General features: G+C 44.7%; 1 protein-coding gene across 7 annotated transcripts in view; it reads left to right on the top strand.

The window, feature by feature from the left end:
* LOC139553808 (arf-GAP with SH3 domain, ANK repeat and PH domain-containing protein 2-like) overlaps nt 1-19,608 on the top strand; it is a 101,779-nt gene that overhangs the window by 22,831 nt on the left and 59,340 nt on the right. For 6 of the 7 annotated variants that reach the window (XM_071366506.1, XM_071366504.1, XM_071366500.1 and 3 more), the window contains exon 2: nt 10,326-10,398. In XM_071366506.1, the coding sequence (XP_071222607.1) occupies nt 10,326-10,398 (73 nt within the window). The remainder of the gene's footprint in view (nt 1-10,325; nt 10,399-19,608) is intronic. The other variant, XM_071366502.1, reaches the window with a different exon arrangement.

Genomic DNA, 19,608 nt, shown 5'->3' with positions numbered 1-19,608 from the left:
TATGATTTTTAAGTAATTAATTTGCATTTTATTGCATGACATAAGTATTTGATACATCCGAAAAGCAGAACTTAATATTTGGTACAGAAGCCTTTGTTTGCAATTACAGAGATCATACGTTTCCTGTAGTTCTTGACCAGGTTTGCACACACTGCAGCAGGGATTTTGGCCCACTCCTCCATACAGATCTTCTCCAGATCCTTCAGGTTTCGGGGCTGTCGCTGGGCATTACGGACTTTCAGCTCCCTCCAAAGATTTTCTATTGGGTTCAGGTCTGGAGACTGGCTAGGCCACTCCAGGACCTTGAGATGCTTCTTACGGAGCCACTCCTTAGTTGCCCTGGCTGTGTGTTTCAGGTTGTTGTCATGCTGGAAGACCCAGCCACGACCCATCTTCAATGCTTTTACTGAGGGAAGGAGGTTGTTGGCCAAGATCTCGCGATACATGGCCCCATCCATCCTCCCCTCAATACGGTGCAGTCGTCCTGTCCCCTTTGCAGAAAAGCATCCCCAAAGAATGATGTTTCCACGTCCAGGCTTCACGGTTGGGATGGTGTTCTTGGGGTTGTACTCATCCTTCTTCTTCCTCCAAACACGGCGAGTGGAGTTTAGACCAAAAAGCTCTATTTTTGTCTCATCAGACCACATGACCTTCTCCCATTCCTCCTCTGGATCATCCAGATGGTCATTGGCAATTTTCAGACGGGCCTGGACATGCGCTGGCTTGAGCAGGGGGACCTTGCGTGCACTGCAGGATTTTAATCTATGACGACGTAGTGTGTTACTAATGATTTACTTTGAGACTGTGGTCCCAGCTCTCTTCAGGTCATTGACCAGGTCCTGCCGTGTAGTTCTGGGCTAATCCCTCACCTTCCTCATGATCATTGATGCCCCACGAGGTGAGATCTTGCATGGAGCCCCAGACTGAGGGTGATTGACCGTCATCTTGAACTTCTTCCATTTTCTAATAATTGCGCCAACAGTTGTTGCCTTCTCACCAAGCTGCTTGCCTATTGTCCTGTAGCCCATCCCAGCCTTGTGCAGGTCTACAATTTTATCCCTGATGTCCTTACACAGCTCTCTGGTCTTGGCCATTGTGGAGAGGTTGGAGTCTGTTTGATTGAGTGTGTGGACAGGTGTCTTTTATACAGGTAACGAGTTCAAACAGGTGCAGTTAATACAGGTAATGAGTGGAGAACAGGAGGGCTTCTTAAATAAAAACTAACAGGTCTGTGAGAGCCGGAATTCTTACTGGTTGGTAGGTGATCAAATACTTATGTCATGCAATAAAATGCAAATTAATTACTTAAAAATCATACAATGTGATTTTCTGGATTTTTGTTTTAGATTCTGTCTCTCACAGTTGAAGTGTACCTATGATAAAAATTACAGACCTCTACATGTTTTGTAAGTAGGAAAACCTGCAAAATTGGCAGTGTATCAAATACTTGTTCTCCCCACTGTATATATATATATATATATATATATATATTTTTTTTTTTTCTCCCCTATTTTGTGGTATCCAATTGTTAGTAGTTACTGTCTTGTCTCTTCGCTACAACTCCCGTACGGGTTTGGGAGAGACGAAGGTCGAGAGCCATGCGTCCTCCGAAACACAACCCAACCAAGCCGCACTGCTTCTTAACACAGTGCGCATCCAACCCGGAAGCCAGCCGCACCAATGTGTCGGAGGAAACACCGTACCCCTAGCGACCTGGTCAGCGCGCACTGCGCCCGGCACGCCACAGGAGTTGCTAGTGCGCGATGAGACAAGGATACCGATCAAACCCTCCCTAACCCGGACGACACTAGGCCAATTGTGCATCGCCCCATGGACCTCCCGGTCGCAGCCGGCTGCGACAGAGCCCAGGCTCGAACCCAGAGTCTCTGGTGGCACAGCTAGTACTGCGATGCAGTGCCTTAGACCACTGCGCCACTCGGGAGGCCAGGTTCCACTTTTAAAGGGGATTCACCTATATTGTGACCTGTATTTTGTTTCATAGCTTGCTTTGAACAATACCTCCAGTGTGGTTGAAAACCAGAGTTTCATTATGTGTGGGTTCTGGACTTTGTTTTGGTCTATGAATCCAGATGGTCTCTGTGGAGCTAATAATATTGTGTTTTATGCAAGTCATATTTTACACTAGACTGGCTAATGACTCATTTTTTACAGTAGAATGGTCAATGGGAAACTCTTGGGACCAAATTGTTCAAACAAAGCTGCATCTTAAGAAGGGTGGTTAGGATAACTCCATCTATATCGATGGTCTTTTGTTTGACAACTGCAATTGCTGCAAAGGATTGCTAGCTCCTGACTGACACAGTCAGCAGGCGGCAGCACTTGCAGTGAATGTTGTGTGGTAAATGATTGTAGGCTGTCTTGGGAGAATCTTAGGAGGCCTGTGTTGTGTGACTCAGCTAGTGGTGGACAGGGAGCTAGGATTAAATGGGAATACTCAGGTGGAGATCTTGTTAGCGTCTCATGATGAGTAATTGTGTTCAGCTAATATGATGAAGTTTTTAGAATTTGTGTTAATTGTTTTTCTCTCTTCTGGATAAAACAGGACTTAAAAGCCACGATCAAAATGACTGTTTGATGAGCACTTATGGGAGTTTTTTTCTCTCTTTTTTTTTTCTCTCCTGACTGAGATGGTTATTGTAGGGAAACGTCCAGAAGTGGGATGTGGATTGTCTCCTGACCGAGAGGGTTATTGTAGGGAAACGTCCAGAAGTGGGATGTGGATTGAAAGTCAGTAAGGTCTCACACAGTAGGCCCAGTGATGTCGTAACTCGGGGCAATGCCGCTGCACTGCCTCCCATTGGCCAGATCTCAGAGGTCAAGTTTAGGTAAGACGCAGCTCTCTTGCTTGGGCCAAGAAACACGAGCAATGGACATTAGACCGGTGGAAATCTGTCCTTTTGGTCTGATGAGTCCAAATGTGCGATTTTTGGTTCCAACCGCAGTGTCTTTGTGAGACACAGAGTAGGTAAACGGATGATCTCTGCAAATGTGGTTCCCACCGTGAAGCGTGATGGTGTGGGGTGCTTTGCTGGTGACACTGTCAGTGATTTTTTTAGAATTCAAGGCACACTTAACCAGCATGGCTACCACAGCATTCTGCAGCGATACGCCATCCCATCTGGTTTGCGCTTAGTGGGACTATCATTTGTTTTTCAACAGGACAATGACCCAAAACACACCTCCAGCCTGTGTAAGGGCTATTTGACCAAGAAGGAGAGTGATTGAGTGCTCTATCAGATGTCCTGGCCTCCACAATCACCCAACCTCAACCCAATTGAGATGGTTTGGGATGAGTTGGACCGCGGAATGAAGGAAAAGCAGCCAACAAGTGCTCACCATATGTGGGAACTCCTTCAAGACTGTTGGAAAAGCATTCCAGGTGAATCTGGTTGAGAGAATGCCAAGAGTGTGCAAAGCTGTCATCAAGGCTAAGGGTGGCTACTTTGAAGAATCTCAAATATAAAATGATGATTGATTTGTTTTAACACTTTTTTGGCTATTACATGATTCAATATGTGTTATTACGTAGTTTTGATGTCTTCACTATTATTCTACAATGTAGAAAATCGTAAAAATAACAAAATAAACTTGAATGAGTAGGTGTGTCCAAACTTTTGACTGGTACTGTAGGTGGCCTTCCTTGTGTCAGTAAGAGGCCACCGCTGATAAATGTGAATAAACACATCGTCAGCTTTTGCCCACTCCATGAAATACAAAACCAGCAAAACGGAGCACAGAGCACTTCTCAGGCCTGAGTACTGGGAGATACTGAGACATTCTGGATATAAAACATCACAGAGCCTTTCCTAACATAACACTGATTCAGGCCTAGTTATTCTCTCTCATGGCTAGCAGTGTAGCGCGGGGAATACTGTTTCTGTTTATCTGTGGAAACTGAACGTAGCTTCTTTGCTTGGGTTATTTTGCAGTTTTAGTAGATTCAGACTGAGGCAAAGATGATGATATGTTGAATGCCGTGAGATTGGGAACAAGGTCAGAGTGGCGCCGGGTGGACCTACTTAGTGAAGCACAAAACCAATCCCCCGGTGACCCTCTAATCATCGGTCGGTTTCTTAGTACAGTGGTGCATTGTCTCAGCTGGAGTCAGACAGCGTGTATGTGTAATGTAAGTGCATTAGTGTCTGTGAGACAATTAGCTTGTGTGTTAGCTTTGTGAGTTGATTTCTGTGCATGCTTTGTAGTGCTGAGCGATTAGTGCTTTTTGAGGTCTGTTAGGTTTCAGTTCGATTTATATTTAAAAAAAAGATTTCGGTTTCGATCGATTTTCTTTTAACATGAAATGCACTATGCATTATGTGGGTTGAATGCTGTAACAACACAGAATAAAACAATTAATAAAAGTCCCATGATGGAAGTGACTGTCCATGACTGCTTGTCACTTATCTACCATCACTTATTCACAGTATTTTTTTATATTTTTTTTATATTTTTTTTATTTCACCTTTATTTAACCAGGTAGGCTAGTTGAGAACAAGTTCTCATTTGCAACTGCGACCTGGCCAAGATAAAGCATAGCAGTGTGAACAGACAACACAGAGTTACACATGGAGTAAACAATAAACAAGTCAATAACATGGTAGAAAAAAAAGAGAATCTATATACAATGTGTGCAAAAGGCATGAGGTAGGCAATAAATCGAATAATTACAATTTAGCAGATTAACACTGGAGTGATAAATCATCAGATGATCATGTGCAAGAAGAGATACTGGTGTGCAAAAGAGCAGAAAAGTAAATAAATAAAAGCAGTATGGGGGTGAGGTAGGTAAATTGGGTGGGTAGTTTACAGATGGACTATGTACAGCTGCAGCGATCGGTTAGCTGCTCAGATAGCAGATTTTTAAAGTTGTTGAGGGAGATAAAAGTCTCCAACTTCAGAGATTTTTGCAATTCGTTCCAGTCGCAGGCAGCAGAGAACTGGAAGGAAAGGCGTCCAAATGAGGTTTTGGCTTTAGGGATGATCAGTGAGATACACCTGCTGGAGCGCGTGTTGCAGGTGGGTGTAGCCATCGTGACCAGTGAACTGAGATAAGGCGGCACTTTACCTAGCATAGCCTTGTAGATGACCTGGAGCCAGTGGGTCTGACGACGAACATGTAGCGAGGGCCAGCCGACTAGGGCATACAGGTCGCAGTGGTGGGTCGTATAAGGTGCTTTAGTAACAAAACGAATGGCACTGTGATAAACTGCATCCAGTTTGCTGAGTAGAGTATTGGAAGCTATTTTGTAGATGACATCGCCGAAGTCGAGGATCGGTAGGATAGTCAGTTTTACTAGGGTAAGTTTGGCGGCGTGAGTGAAGGAGGCTTTGTTGCGGAATAGAAAGCCGATTCTTGCTTTGATTTTGGATTGGAGATGTTTGATATGAGTCTGGAAGGAGAGTTTGCAGTCTAGCCAGACACCTAGGTACTTATAGATGTCCACATATTCTAGGTCGGAACCGTCCAGGGTGGTGATGCTAGTCGGGCGTGCGGGTGCAGGCAGCGAACGGTTGAAAAGCATGCATTTGGTTTTACTAGCGTTTAAGAGCAGTTGGAGGCCACGGAAGGAGTGTTGTATGGCATTGAAGCTCGTTTGGAGGTTAGATAGTACAGTGTCCAAGGAAGGGCCGGAAGTATATAGAATGGTGTCGTCTGCGTAGAGGTGGATCAGGGAATCGCCCGCAGCAAGAGCAACATCATTGATGTATACAGAGAAAAGAGTCGGCCCGAGAATTGAACCCTGTGGTACCCCCATAGACTGCCAGAGGACCGGACAACATGCCCTCCGATTTGACACACTGAACTCTGTCTGCAAAGTAGTTGGTGAACCAGGCAAGGCAGTCATTAGAAAAACCGAGGCTACTGAGTCTGCCGATAAGAATATGGTGATTGACAGAGTCGAAAGCCTTGGCCAGGTCGATGAAGACGGCTGCACAGTAATGTCTTTTATCGATGGCGGTTATGATATCGTTTAGTACCTTGAGCGTGGCTGAGGTGCACCCATGACCGGCTCGGAAACCGGATTGCACAGCGGAGAAGGTACGGTGGGATTCGAGATGGTCAGTGATCTGTTTGTTGACTTGGCTTTCGAAGACCTTAGATAGGCAGGGCAGGATGGATATAGGTCTGTAACAGTTTGGGTCCAGGGTGTCTCCCCCTTTGAAGAGGGGGATGACCGCGGCAGCTTTCCAATCCTTGGGGATCTCAGATGATACGAAGGAGAGGTTGAACAGGCTGGTGATAGGGGGTGCGACAATGGCGGCGGACAGTTTCAGAAATAGGGGGTCCAGATTGTCAAGCCCAGCTGATTTGTATGGGTCCAGGTTTTCCAGCTCTTTCAGAACATCTGCTATCTGGATTTGGGTAAAGGAGAAGCTGGGGAGGCTTGGGCGAGTAGCAGCGGAGGGGGCGGGGCTGTTGGCCAAGGTTGGAGTCGCCAGGAGGAAGGCATGGCCAGCCATTGAGAAATGCTTGTTGAAGTCTTCGATTATCACGGATTTATCGGTGGTGACCGTGTTACCTAGCCTCAGTGCAGTGGGCAGCTGGGAGGAGGTGCTCTTGTTCTCCATGGACTTTACAGTATCCCAGAACTTTTTGGAGTTAGAGCTACAGGATGCAAATTTCTGCTTGAAAAGGCTGGCCTTTGCTTTCCTGACTGACTGCGTGTATTGGTTCCTGACTTCCCTGAACAGTTGCATATCGCGGGGGCTCTTCGATGCTATTGCAGTTCGCCACAGGATGTTTTTGTGCTGGTCGAGGGCAGTCAGGTCTGGAGTGAACCAAGGGCTATATCTGTTCTTGGTTCTGCATTTTTTGAACGGAGCATGCTTGTCTAATATGGTGAGGAAGTAACATTTAAAGAATGACCAGGCATCCTCAACTGACGGGATGAGGTCAATATCCTTCCAGGGAACCCGGGCCAGGTCGATTAGAAAGGCCTGCTCGCAGAAGTGTTTTAGGGAGCGTTTGACAGTGATGAGGGGTGGTCGTTTGACCGCGGACCCGTGGCGGATACAGGCAATGAGGCAGTGATCACTGAGATCTTGATTGAAGACAGCAGAGGTGTATTTGGAGGGCAGGTTGGTCAGGATAATGTCTATTAGGGTGCCCATGTTTACCGATTTAGGGTTGTACCTGGTGGGTTCCTTGATGATTTGTGTGAGATTGAGGGCATCAAGCTTGGATTGTAGGACTGCCGGGGTGTTAAGCATATCCCAGTTTAGGTCACCTAACAGAACAAACTCTGAAGCTAGATGGGGAGCGATCAATTCACAGATGGTGTCCAGGGCACAGCTGGGAGCTGAGGGGGGTCGGTAGCAGGCGGCAACAGTGAGAGACTTATTTCTGGAGAGATTAATTTTTAAAATTAGAAGTTCGAACTGTTTGGGCATAGACCTGGAAAGTATGACAGAACTTTGCAGGCTATCTCTGCAGTAGATTGCAACTCCTCCCCCTTTGGCAGTTCTATCTTGACGGAAAGTGTTATAGTTGGGTATGGAAATCTCAGAATTTTTGGTGGCCTTCCTAAGCCAGGATTCGGACACGGCAAGGACATCAGGGTTGGCAGAGTGTGCTAAAGCGGTGAGTAAGGCAAACTTAGGGAGGAGGCTTCTGATGTTGACATGCATGAGGCCAAGGCTTTTTCGATCACAGAAGTCAACAAATGAGGGTGACTGGGGACATGCAGGGCCTGGGTTTACCTCCACATCACCCGAGGAACAGAGGAGTAGTAGGATGAGGGTGCGGCTAAAGGCTATCAAAACTGGTCGCCTAGAGCGTTGGGGACAAAGAATAAAAGGAGCAGATTTATGGGCGTGGTAGAATAGATTCTGGGCATAATGTGCAGACAGGGGTATGGTGGGGCGTGGGTACAGCGGAGGCAAGCCCAGGCACTGGGTGATGATAAGAGAGGTTGTATCTCTGGACATGCTGGTCTCAATGGGTGAGGTCACCGCATGTGTGGGGGGTGGGACGAAGGGGGTATCAGCGGTACGGAGAGTGGAACTACGGGGTCCATTGCAAACCAAAACAAAGATAACTAGCCTGAACAACAGTATGCAAGGCATATTGATATTTGATTGGGAGAGCTAGCTAAAACAACAGGTGAGATAACAGCAGCTAGTCAGTTAACACAGCAGCAGCAGGTAAAAATGGCGACGGCTAGGCAGAGAGGGTCGGATTAACTACACACAGATCCTGAGTTAAAGCACAGAGCCGACAGATAAAACACAAATAAACGGAATGGAGTACCGTGAATTAATGGACAGTCAAGCAAGCATCAGCTATGTAGCCAAGTGATCATAGTGTCCAGGGGGCAGCCGTAGATGGAGCAGTGAGGCCTCCACTAAGCTAGCCCGCGGCGTAAGATTGTTCGATAGACCTGTTCAGATAGCAGCCGATATGCTCAAGACAGCTAACGATTAGCGGGCCGCAGTTAGCATATGGGCGTTCAGGTTACGTCGCGATGGAGGGGCCAGTTGAATAACTCCCTCGGGCAGATAACGTCGGTATCCCAGTCGTGAAGGCCCGGTGGGGCTCCGCATCGGCAGTAAAACGGGTCCGGACAGGTGATTGTAGCCCAGGAGTGGCTGATGGAACTCTTCAGCTGGCTAGCTCCGGGATAATTGGTGTTTGCTCCGGAATTGATGTTAGCCAATCGTCACTCGGATAGCAGCTAGTTAGCTGCAAGATCCAGGTGTAAATGTCCAGAGCTTGCGGTAAAAATCCGGGGATATGGAGAGAAAATAGGTCTGGTATGCTCTGGTCTGAGTCGCGTTGTACAAAACTGGCAATAGTTTTCCGAGCTAAAGGATAGCTGATAAGCGCTAGCTGTGGTTAGCTGAACTACTCACGTTAGCTTGTGAGCTGGCTAACTACTGGCTAGCTTCTGTTGTAGATTTCGGATACGAGGTGAATAATACCTTTGAGGAGAAAAAAAACAGATCCGCACCACATTTGGTGAGGTAGGTTGCAGGAGAGTGTTTTGAAGTTGAGTTTTTAAGAAGAAAAAATATATATATAAAAAGAAATGCGAAGAAAAATATATAAAAAATATATACACGGGACAGGACGAAGACAAAGGACATCTGACTGCTACGCCATCTTGGATTCATTAGTACTTTACTATAATAAAATATTGCAGATGTTATGTATATTAAATTTGATTTATTTGATTACTTTATTATTTCATTAATGAAATAATAGCAGGCGTGAAAGAAACAGACTGGGCAAGTACAGGAGCCGCACAATGGATTATGGTCATTGTAGTTAATTATCCTGTTTTCTGCAGTAAACTGTGTAGAACATTGGCCTGTTGGAAACTACAACTCCCTGCTACAAATCAAATCATGCCTGAATTGTTTGATCTCTAGAGACTGTGCATTGAGCTCACAGAATAATAAAAAAATTAAAATGGAATTCAAGTAGTTGAACCTTCGTCGATCAATTAGTAGTTTAAAAAAAGCACTAATGTGTGTGTGTGTAATAAATATGATAGAATAGTCTTCTCATTGGTGTGAGACAGCATCAGCCTGACCTACCTCCATATCTGAACCCGATCTGAACAGGCCTCCTGTGGTCTCTGGATTCCTCCTGCACTCCTCTCTCTCCTTCCTTCCCTCTCCCCTCTTCCACCAGACTGGAGATCAGTTGGATCTATTTATAGTATCGTCTTGAATAATGAATCACCTGCAGACAGACAGGAGGCTGTGCCTTGCCTCGTCTCACACACACAGATGCACTCACACACACACACACACACACACACACACACACACACACACACACACCTGTGGGGCGGCAGGTAGCATAGCAGTTAAGAGCGTTGGGCCAGTAACCGAAAGGTTGCTGGTTCGGATCCCTGTGCCGGCAAGGTGTAAAAATCTGCCCTTGAGCAAGGCAGTTAACCTCCAACAACATCTGCTCCCCGGGCGCTCAGATTCAGAGGGGTTCGGTTAAATGGGGAAGAAACATTTCGGTTGAATCCATTCAGTTGTGCAACTGAGTAGGTATCCCCTTTCCCTGTGTCCACATTGGCCTGTGGCAAGAGGACCGCTATCAATGCCAGAGATAAGAGAAACCCTCCATCCTTTAATCACTAAATCAGGAAACAAAAGTACCTCAGAGCTCACAACATTACTGCCATCCAATATTACCCTTGGAAGTAATTCAAGCACGGCAAAATCAATGCGGCAGTTTGTGTGCCATATGGATTCAATTGTGATTTTGAACTGACAAGAACTGGACTTCCTTCCTCCCCCTTTCTCTCTTCCCTCTTTCTCTCTCTCTCCTTTCCTCCCTCCAGGCGCTGGATGTGGACCGCAGTGTGCTGTACAAGATGAAGAAGTCAGTCAAGGCCATCTACACCTCAGGTCTGGGTGAGTGAGAGAGGTTTATGCTCATTTACAGTTAAAACACCATACCTCTCTCTATGGGCTGGAGGTTGACAAGCGGTTAGCGGTTAATGCTACCTTTGGTTAAAGCTGTCAGGGTCTGGGTGACCGAAAGGTCCATTTAATGAAAGGTCAGGGTTCAGAGCCACCTGTGACGATCATTTTAGAAAGTCAAAAAGCTAGTGCATTCGGAAAGTATTCAGACTCCTTGACTTTTTACACATTTTGTTACATTACAGCCTTATTCTAAAATGTATTCAATAGTTTTTTCCCCTAATCAATCTACACACTACCCCATAATGACAAAGCAAAAATAGTTTTTTAGAAATGTTTGCAAATGTATCGTCATCAAAAAAACTAGCACATTTACATAAGTATTCAGACCCTTTACTCAGTACTTTGTTGAAGCACCTTTGGCAGAGATTACAGCCTCAAGTCTTCTTGGGTATGACATTACAAGCTTGGCACACCTGTATTTGGGGAGTTTCTCCCATTCTTCTCTGCAGGTCGTCTCAAGCTGTCAGGTTGGATGGGGAGCGTCACTGCACTGCTATTTCCAGGTCTCTCCAGAGATGTTCGTTCAGGTTCAAGTCCGGGCTCTGGCTGGGCCACTCAAGGACATTCAGAGACTTGTCCCGAAGCCACTCCTATGTTGTCTTGGCTGTGTACTTAGGGTCGTTGTCATGTTGGAAGGCGAACCTTCGCCTCAGTCTTTCATCAAGGCTCTCTATACTTTGCTCCGTTCATCTTTGCCTCGATCCTGACTAGTCTCCCTGTCCCTGCCGCTGAAAAACATCCCCACAGCATGATGCTGCCACCACCATGCTTCACCGTAGGGATGGTGCCAGGTTTCTTCCAGACATGACACTTGGCATTCAGGCCAAAGAGTTCAATCTTGGTTTCATCAGACCAGAGAATCTTGTTTCTTGTGGTCTGAGAGACTTTAGGTGCCTTTTGGCAAACTCCAAGCTGGCTGTCATGTGGCTTTTACTGAGGAGTGGCTTCCATCTAGCCACTCTACCATAAAGGCCCGATTGATGGAGTGTTGCAGAGATGGGAGAACCTTCCAAAAGGACAACCATCTCCACAGAGGAACTCTGGAGCTTTGTCAGTGACCATCGGGTTCTTGGTCACCTCCCTGACCAAGGCCCTTCTACCCCGATTGCTCAGTTTGGCCGGGTGGCCAACTCTAGGAAGAGTCTTGGTGGTTCCAAACTTTTTCCATTTAAGAATGATGGAGGCAACTGTGTTCTTTGGGTCCTTTAATGCTGCAGACATTTTTTTGGTACCCTTCCCCAGATCTGTGCCTCAACACAATCCTGTCTCGGAGCTCTTTGGACAATTCCTTTGAACTCATGGCTTGATTTTTGCTCTGACATGCACTGTCAACTGTGGGACCTTATATAGACAGGTGTGTGCCTTTCCAAATCCTGTCCAATCAATTGAATTTAGCACAGGTGGACTGCAATCAAGTTGTAGAAACATCTCAAGGATGATCAATAGTCTCGTAGGAAAGGGTCTGAATATTTATGTAAATATGGCATTTCTGTTTTTTTATTTAGAATACATTTGCAAAAATGTCAACCTGTTTTTTTTGCTTCGTCATTATGGGCTATTGTGTGTCCATTGATGAGGGGGAAAAAATATTTACTAAATTTTCGAGTAAGGCTGTAACCTAACAAAATGTGGAAAAGGTCAAAGTTCAACGGGTCTGAATACTTTCCGAATGTAGCTATATCTAGGAAAACCTAAGTTCCAAAGGCTAGGCCTAAGATATTGTATATGAGGTCATAAAATAAGTTTTGTAGTGATGCCTATGTTGATGATGAAAATAATATTTCCTGGTGTGTAACGAGGAGCACTTGACACATTTTTGAAATTGCTTATTCCAGTTACTAATAAGCATGCACCCATTTAAGAACATGACTGTAATAACTGTTAAATCCCCATGGATTGATGACGAATTGAAAAATTGTATGGTTGAGAGGGATGAGACAAAAGGAATGGCCAATAAGTCTGGCTGCACAACCGATTGGCAAACGTACTGTATTTGGGACAAATCATTCACTTAACCTTAAACCTCAACTAAATCTTGTAGTGAATACTGTGGAAATTGAGAAAGTTGAAGTGACCAAACTGCTTGGAGTAACCCTGGGTTGTGAACTGTCGTGGTCAAACATGTTGATACAACAGTAGCTAAGATGGGGAGAAGTCTGTCCATAATAAAGCACAGCTCTGCATTCTTAACAACACTATCAACAAGGCAGGTCCTACAGGCCCCGGTTTTGTCGCACCTGGACTACTGTCCAGTCGTGTGGTCAGGTGCCACAAAGAGGGACTTAGGAAAACTACAACTGGCTCAGAACAGGGCAGCACAGAGCGAGAGAGAGACAGAGAGCTAACATTAATACTATGCATGTAAATCTCTTATGGCTTAAAGTGGTGGAGAGATTGTGTTCATCACTACTTGTTTTTGTAATGCACACGGACACCCATGGATACCCCACAAGACATGCCACCAGAGGTCCTTTCACAGTCCCCAAATCCAGAACAGACTATGAGAGGCGCACAGTACTACATAGAGCCATGACTACATGGAAGTCTATTCCACATCAGGTAATTGATGCAAGCAGTAGAATCAGATTTAGAAAATAGATAGAAATAAACCTTATGGAACAGCGGGGACTGTGAAGCAACACAAACATAGACACATGCTTGTTACTTTTATTTCTTATTTATATATTTTTTAACTGCGTTGTTGGTTAGGGGCTTGTAAGTAAGCATTTCACTAAGGTGTGTGTGTGTGTGTGTGGCAAGAATATTTTTGTGTGTAATAAACATACATTAATATATTATTATTATATGAAATGAAAAATGTATGTGTCACTTGGCAGATTTCATTGTTATTTTGTAATTTAACCACATTTTTATGTGAAGAACCTACAAGTTCTTTACAGCTTATACAGCTTATAGAACAGCGGGGACTGGTAAGACACACACACACAGGTACAGACACACGCACACACGCTAGCACACACACTCTACATACGATCATTGTAATATTGTTATATGGTGGCATTATGCATTTTGTATTGTAGATATGTAGTGGTGTAATAATGTTGTACTGTTTTATCCACAAGTTTCCTGGGGAGGTTACTGGGGAAATTATTATGAGTGTCACTTCCGGCGGGAAGTAGCGAAGTACTGAGTTTGGCCCGGCGGTGTTTTTCCTAGCCAACTGGGATAAGCAATAATCAGATATTCACTTGCTAGATGTTGAAATGTTACGGAGCCGGGGACAACATGCGCTGTTCGTGGTTGTACATACAACCAGACAAACTTAATGATTGTCTTAAATTGGAGGGCTTCGACCATAAATATAAAACTACATCAGAATGTTCCTGTCAGAGATGGTACAGTTTCCATCGCCTCCCAAATGACGACGAAGCGTAAAGAAATTGGCTCAAAAACGTAAACTTAAAAAAGCTCCCAAAAGTTGTATGTTTGCTCGTTTCACTTTGTTGATAAGACACCAACGCAGGATAACCCACACCCAACACTCTTTCTGGGTTATGAGAGGCCACCAGAGAAGAGACGCAGCCTTAGCAGGAGGGTTGACAGACTTGTCACAAGAACAGGAATGTCGACTAGTTTTGATATTGCGTGTGTGTCTTCAGTTTTTGTTACTAGAATCTGACTACGATAGCTTCTAGTCAGGGTCTGAAATTAATCTCTTTAATTTCTGCCAGCCACTTTTTTTTCTTTAAAAAAAAAAATCCGGCACATATGTTAAACGCTTTATAATTGTAAACACTGAGTCAGTGGGAAGCTACCTCACATTAGAAATATGGTACATATTGTGGAACCTTAATCCATGATTATTCTTAGGTTATTCTTTTATTTATATTATTATAAATTATCTGCCATGGTGGCACGTGACCTGAAATGTTTACCTGCCACAGCCAACATTTACCCTGTATTTGGCAGGTGTTAATTTCATTCCCTGTTCTAGCTAATAGATACAGAATATTTATTTTTAAAATATTAAACCTAAACCTTGCAGTAGAGAATTATCTGATAAATGCTATAAGGCACAGGGAGTTTAAAATGTTTTTAAAAGTGTCCCTAATTAGTGTATTTGCTTTTCCAGATCCTTATCAAATAATCTCATGAACTAATCATCAGCCAACCGAGGTAGCTTGTGTAAAAAGTAGAACTTCTGCAGCTGTTGCATCTGTGTAGTCTTTATCAAATGGAATGTCCACTTCTATGTGCTCACTTGGTGTCCAGACAACCAGCTTGCGGCTCTGTAGGCCCAGGCACATCATAGTCACTTGTGTCTGAAAGAAGGAATAAGAAAGCACATTGCCACAAAATTCTGAATACAATGTTCAATACTTGTAATAATAATCTATTTTCTTGAATACATCTTTACCCATCTGAAGGTAGTATCCATCTTTTTCATTGGGGTGAATTAGGTACTGTCCATCATCCAAGCTTTTGATGTCACCATTTGGCTGACTCAGAAATTCTGTCAGAGACATGGAACTCTTGAAGGGGCACTTGATCTCAAGGAGCTGTGTTGCATCAAGGATCCCATCTGGGCTGGCTCCCAACCAAGGATGGTCAGGGTGCACCATCAGGCCTCTGTTCTGCACAACATGCCCTCTGCTCTCCAGGAGTGTGATGACATTGACTTCATTTTCTTTGCCATGCTTTGTTGCTGTATTCAAATCAAATTTTATTGGTCACATACACATGGTTAGCAGATGTTAATGCGAGTGTAGCGAAATGCTTGTACTTCTAGTTCTGACCGTGCAGTATTATCTAACAGTAATCTAACAATTTCACAACAACTACCTTATACACACAAGTGTAAAGGAATGATGTGTAAGAATATGTACATAAATATATGGATGAGCGATGGCCGAACGGCATAGGCAAGATGCAGTAGATGGTATAGAGTACAGTATATACATATGAGATGAGTAATGTAGGGTATGTAAACATTATATAAAGTCACATTGTTTAAGTGACTAGTGATACATTTATTACATCCAATTATTAAAGTGGCTAGAGATTGAGTCGGTATGTCGGCAGATGCCACTCAATGTTAGTGATAGCTGTTTAACAGTCTGATGGCCTTGAGATAGAAGCTGTTTTTCAGTCTCTAGGTCCCAGCTTTGATTCACCTGTACTGGCCTCGCCTTCTGGATGATAGCGGGGTGAACAGGCAGTGGCTCTGGTGGTTGTTGTCCTTGATGATCTTTTTGGCCTTGTTGTGACATCGGGTGCTGTAGGTGTCCTGGAGGGCAGGTAGTTTGCCCCCGGTGATGCGTTGTGCAGACCTCACTACCCTCTGGAGAGCCTTACGGTTGTGGGCGGAGCAGTTGCCGTACCAGGCAAAGGTGATACAGCCTGACAGGATGCTCTTGATTGTGCATCTGTAAAAGTTTGTGTGTTTTTGGTGACAAGCCAAATTTCTTTAGCCTCCAGAGGTTGAAGAGGCGCTATTGCGCCTTCTTCACCATGCTGTCTGTGTGGGTGGACCAATTCAGTTTGTCCGTGATGTGTACCCCGAGGAACTTAAAACTTTCCACCTTCTCCACTACTGTCCCATCGATGTGGATGGGGGGTGCTCCCTCTGCTGTTTCCTGAAGTCCACGATCATCTCCTTTGTTTTGTTGACTTTGAGTGTGAGGTAATTTTCCTGACACCACACTCCGAGGGCCCTCACCTCCTCCCTGTAGGCTGTCTCGTCATTGTTGGTAATCAAGCCTACCACTGTAGTGTCGTCTGCAAACTTGATGATTGAGTTGGAAGCGTGCATGGCCACGCAGTCGTGGGTGAACAGGGAGTACAGGAGAGGGCTGAGAACACACCCTTGTGGGGCCCCAGTGTTGATGATCAGCGGGGTGGAGATGTTGTTTCCTACCCTCACCACCTGGGGGCGGCCCGTCAGGAAGTCCAGGACCCAGTTGCACAGGGCGGGGTTGAGACCCAGGGTCTCGCTTAATGACGAGTTTGGAGGGTACTATGGTGTTAAATGCTGAGCCGTAATCGATGAACAGCATTCTTATATAGGTATTCCTCTTGTCCAGATGGGTTAGGGCGGTGTGCAGTGTGGTTGCGATTGCGTCGTCTGTGGACCTATTGGGGTGGTAAGCAAATTGGAGTGGGTCTAGGGTGTCAGGTAGGGTGGAGGTGTTATGATCCTTGACTAGTCTCTCAAAGCACTTCATGATGACGGTTGCCAGTGAAGGTTGGGTACAAATGCTCATTTACACATTTTTGGGATCTGTGGTGTTTCGTTTGTGGACTCATTTCTCTGTGCTGGCTGTTAGACACAGTTTCCTAGCATCATGCCGTAGCTGTGAAGCACTTTGGATCTTGGTTTCTTCCATTAATATAGCTGCTTGTACGGGGGATCATTTGATGTAGGCCTCATAAATCATTGTGCACTTCCTACAGGTTAGTGTTGTGCTGTGTTCTGTGTGTTCGTGTGGGCTGAATCATGTTGGCTTGGGCCTGCCTTGCTGCTGCTGTCTACATCTGCTCTGTAACTTGAGTGGGGCCATTACCAAGGAGTTGATGTGGCTTGTGAACTCTGCATGGTTCCTAAAAAGTCGGGGGAGGTTGTGGAATCGTCCTGTGACAGCGTTGATGGGCCTGGAATATGTGTGGTGGGGTCTGTGGTGTTTAAAAGGAATGTTTTGCCTTCCTCAGCACTACATTCTTCCTCACACCTGAGTTCTACTCTTCCTTTACACATCAGTGCATGCCATTCCTGTTTCGCCTTGCCTGACTGCACTCTGAACCTACATTGAAGAAAATATTTTTAGTTCATATCTAACCCAGTGTTTCCCAAACCTCTCCTGGAGTACCCGTTCTCCTGCACATTCATGTCATTTTTGGTCGTTACTTTACTGACCTTCCACAGAATTGCTGCAGCATGACTACAAGAGCATCCTGGCACTGCAATACATGAGTAACCCACTGTCTGTATGACACCTGTCGTTGATGCTAGTACCCACGCCTTGTGATGAGATGCGTGCAGGCTCTGACTCGGCACTGTCTGCTTTTAGGTAGACAAGGTCGTCTCCAACATGCTTCAATAACACCCGAACGACTTTGTTACTGTGTAGGTATTGGTACGCCTCCAAACTTTTTAAGTTGCTCATCGCCTTACCATCACAAGCTACAGATTCAACAAAGTAAGTAAATATGCTACCGTACGTGATACGAGGCCACTTCTTCACGTCATCTTCCCAACCATAAGTCTGGACTTACTGGCTGTACAGTCTTTCAAGTAGTCTTGTTAATTAATTAGATACAAGTGTCAAGAATGCTGTAGAATCATCTTAAGTATTTGTACTGCTCTGGTCATTGATATGAAGAGGTAAGTAAAATGTTCTGAAGTCGTCACTCACGTTAGATTTCAATCCGTCCTTGACATTCCACTACCACTGTTCTTTCACGTTGTGGTTTGTCACTCAATCTTCTCATCTTGAGTCACCTTTTCTGATCTGTAGACAAAGCCATCTTTACTTGATCTATTTTGAACACAACTCACACTGCCTGATGAGCAGCACCTAATGCTGACATTTACCCCAAATTGACAAAACCATCAGTGGACAAAGCAAATCTAGACACCCAGAACTAAATCTAGGACAAAACGACCATTGACATCTTTGAGTTGTACCTCCCTCTCGTATTCATTAATCTACACAGGCCCTTTCTGAACGTACCCTCAGTCAGAACACAGGATGATTACATAAGAGTAGAACACTTGGTGACCTTCCAGTCTTCCTGAGAATGAATGTTGTGAATTAAGACGCTTTTTCCTTAGTTGAGCTGTGGGATCTTGGATTTTCTGGCCCTTCTTTATAGCAGAGACTTTGTCTGTGCCAATATAAACAGTGAAAGCTTGTTGCCGGATTGTTAGAATTAGTGGTAAAGTTGATTCCAATGCTAGCTAGCAGCATATTTAACACTTGTGTCAGGCTCTGGATAAAACAACAGGTAACCTTAGGTATATATCCTAACCTTGACCTTTTAAGAAAAATTTAAGAAATGTCAACAACTCAACACTGTTGTCAGTGAGATTGTGTGTTAGAATGGTCCAGTCAGGAGGTCTAAGCGACATTGTGTCTGTTCTGCTTGGTATTATAATGTGGGCTGGAGGCACTGAACTGAACAGTGGCATTCCTGCTGCTGCCAGAGCCCAGCCCAGACTTCCCTTGATGTGGTCAAATCGCTGCATTATTCAGCACAACCTACACATCTCTCCCAGGCTCCCTATCCTACCCACGATCTCAATAAGTTGCCTGGACCTCGCTCTCCTGTGGTGAAATCATCCCTGACAGTTTGTCTCTCTCTCTCTTTGCTCTGTATCTTTTTAATCTGTGTTGCTGCTCACCCTCCATAGCTTTGACAGATACTACCTTCACATGGCCAGGATTGTAGTGTTATTCCATACACAAACATCATGTCTCAAAGACTCCTGCTACAAACTCCTGCAGTTTGGACATTGTATTAACCTTCAACCTGACAAGTTCCTTCAGCAACACTGACAAGCTATTTTATCTCTCCCTCCCTCCTTTCTCATATGGAAGTAAAAAGGCAAGCTTTTGAGAAAATGAGAAGCTAGCTATGTTGTCGAATGGACAAGCATTGTTTCTTCAGAAAGAAGCATCCCATATATTCTGACCTGTTACAGTTGATCTTGGCAACCTCTTTTGCATGTCATTAACAGTCAGTCAGTTAGTCAGTCGTAGTGACCATAGAGCAGAGAAGATGATAAAAGCCAAATCAGAACTTACCTCCTTCACCAGGAATGTAGCGCCATCCTCCTGGAGGACAGGGGCCCAGCGGAGAGCCCGGTCTGACTGACAGAACTGGAGCAGAGCTTACCCTCGCTACGCCACAGCGCTCCCTGGTGTCACTTATCAGTCTGCCTATCACTGGGCCTGCAGAGCTGTCACCCTATCAGGGTTGGGCTCAATTCGAATTGAAGACAGTCAATTCAGGAAGTGTTTTTAATTTAAAATTCGGGCATTTTAAAACTTTTGAAATAAATAGCTACTACTTTTCAGTATTGAGAAGTCATGACTTTTTTTTCGATTATTGAATTGTAATTTTACTTCCTGAATTGACTGCCTTTAATTAAAATTGAACCCAACCCTGCACCCAATT

Source organism: Salvelinus alpinus, chromosome 25 (genome assembly GCF_045679555.1).
Source record: "Salvelinus alpinus chromosome 25, SLU_Salpinus.1, whole genome shotgun sequence".
In the NCBI taxonomy this organism is placed as follows: domain Eukaryota; kingdom Metazoa; phylum Chordata; class Actinopteri; order Salmoniformes; family Salmonidae; genus Salvelinus; species Salvelinus alpinus.
This window is presented reverse-complemented; position numbering and strand designations above follow the sequence as displayed.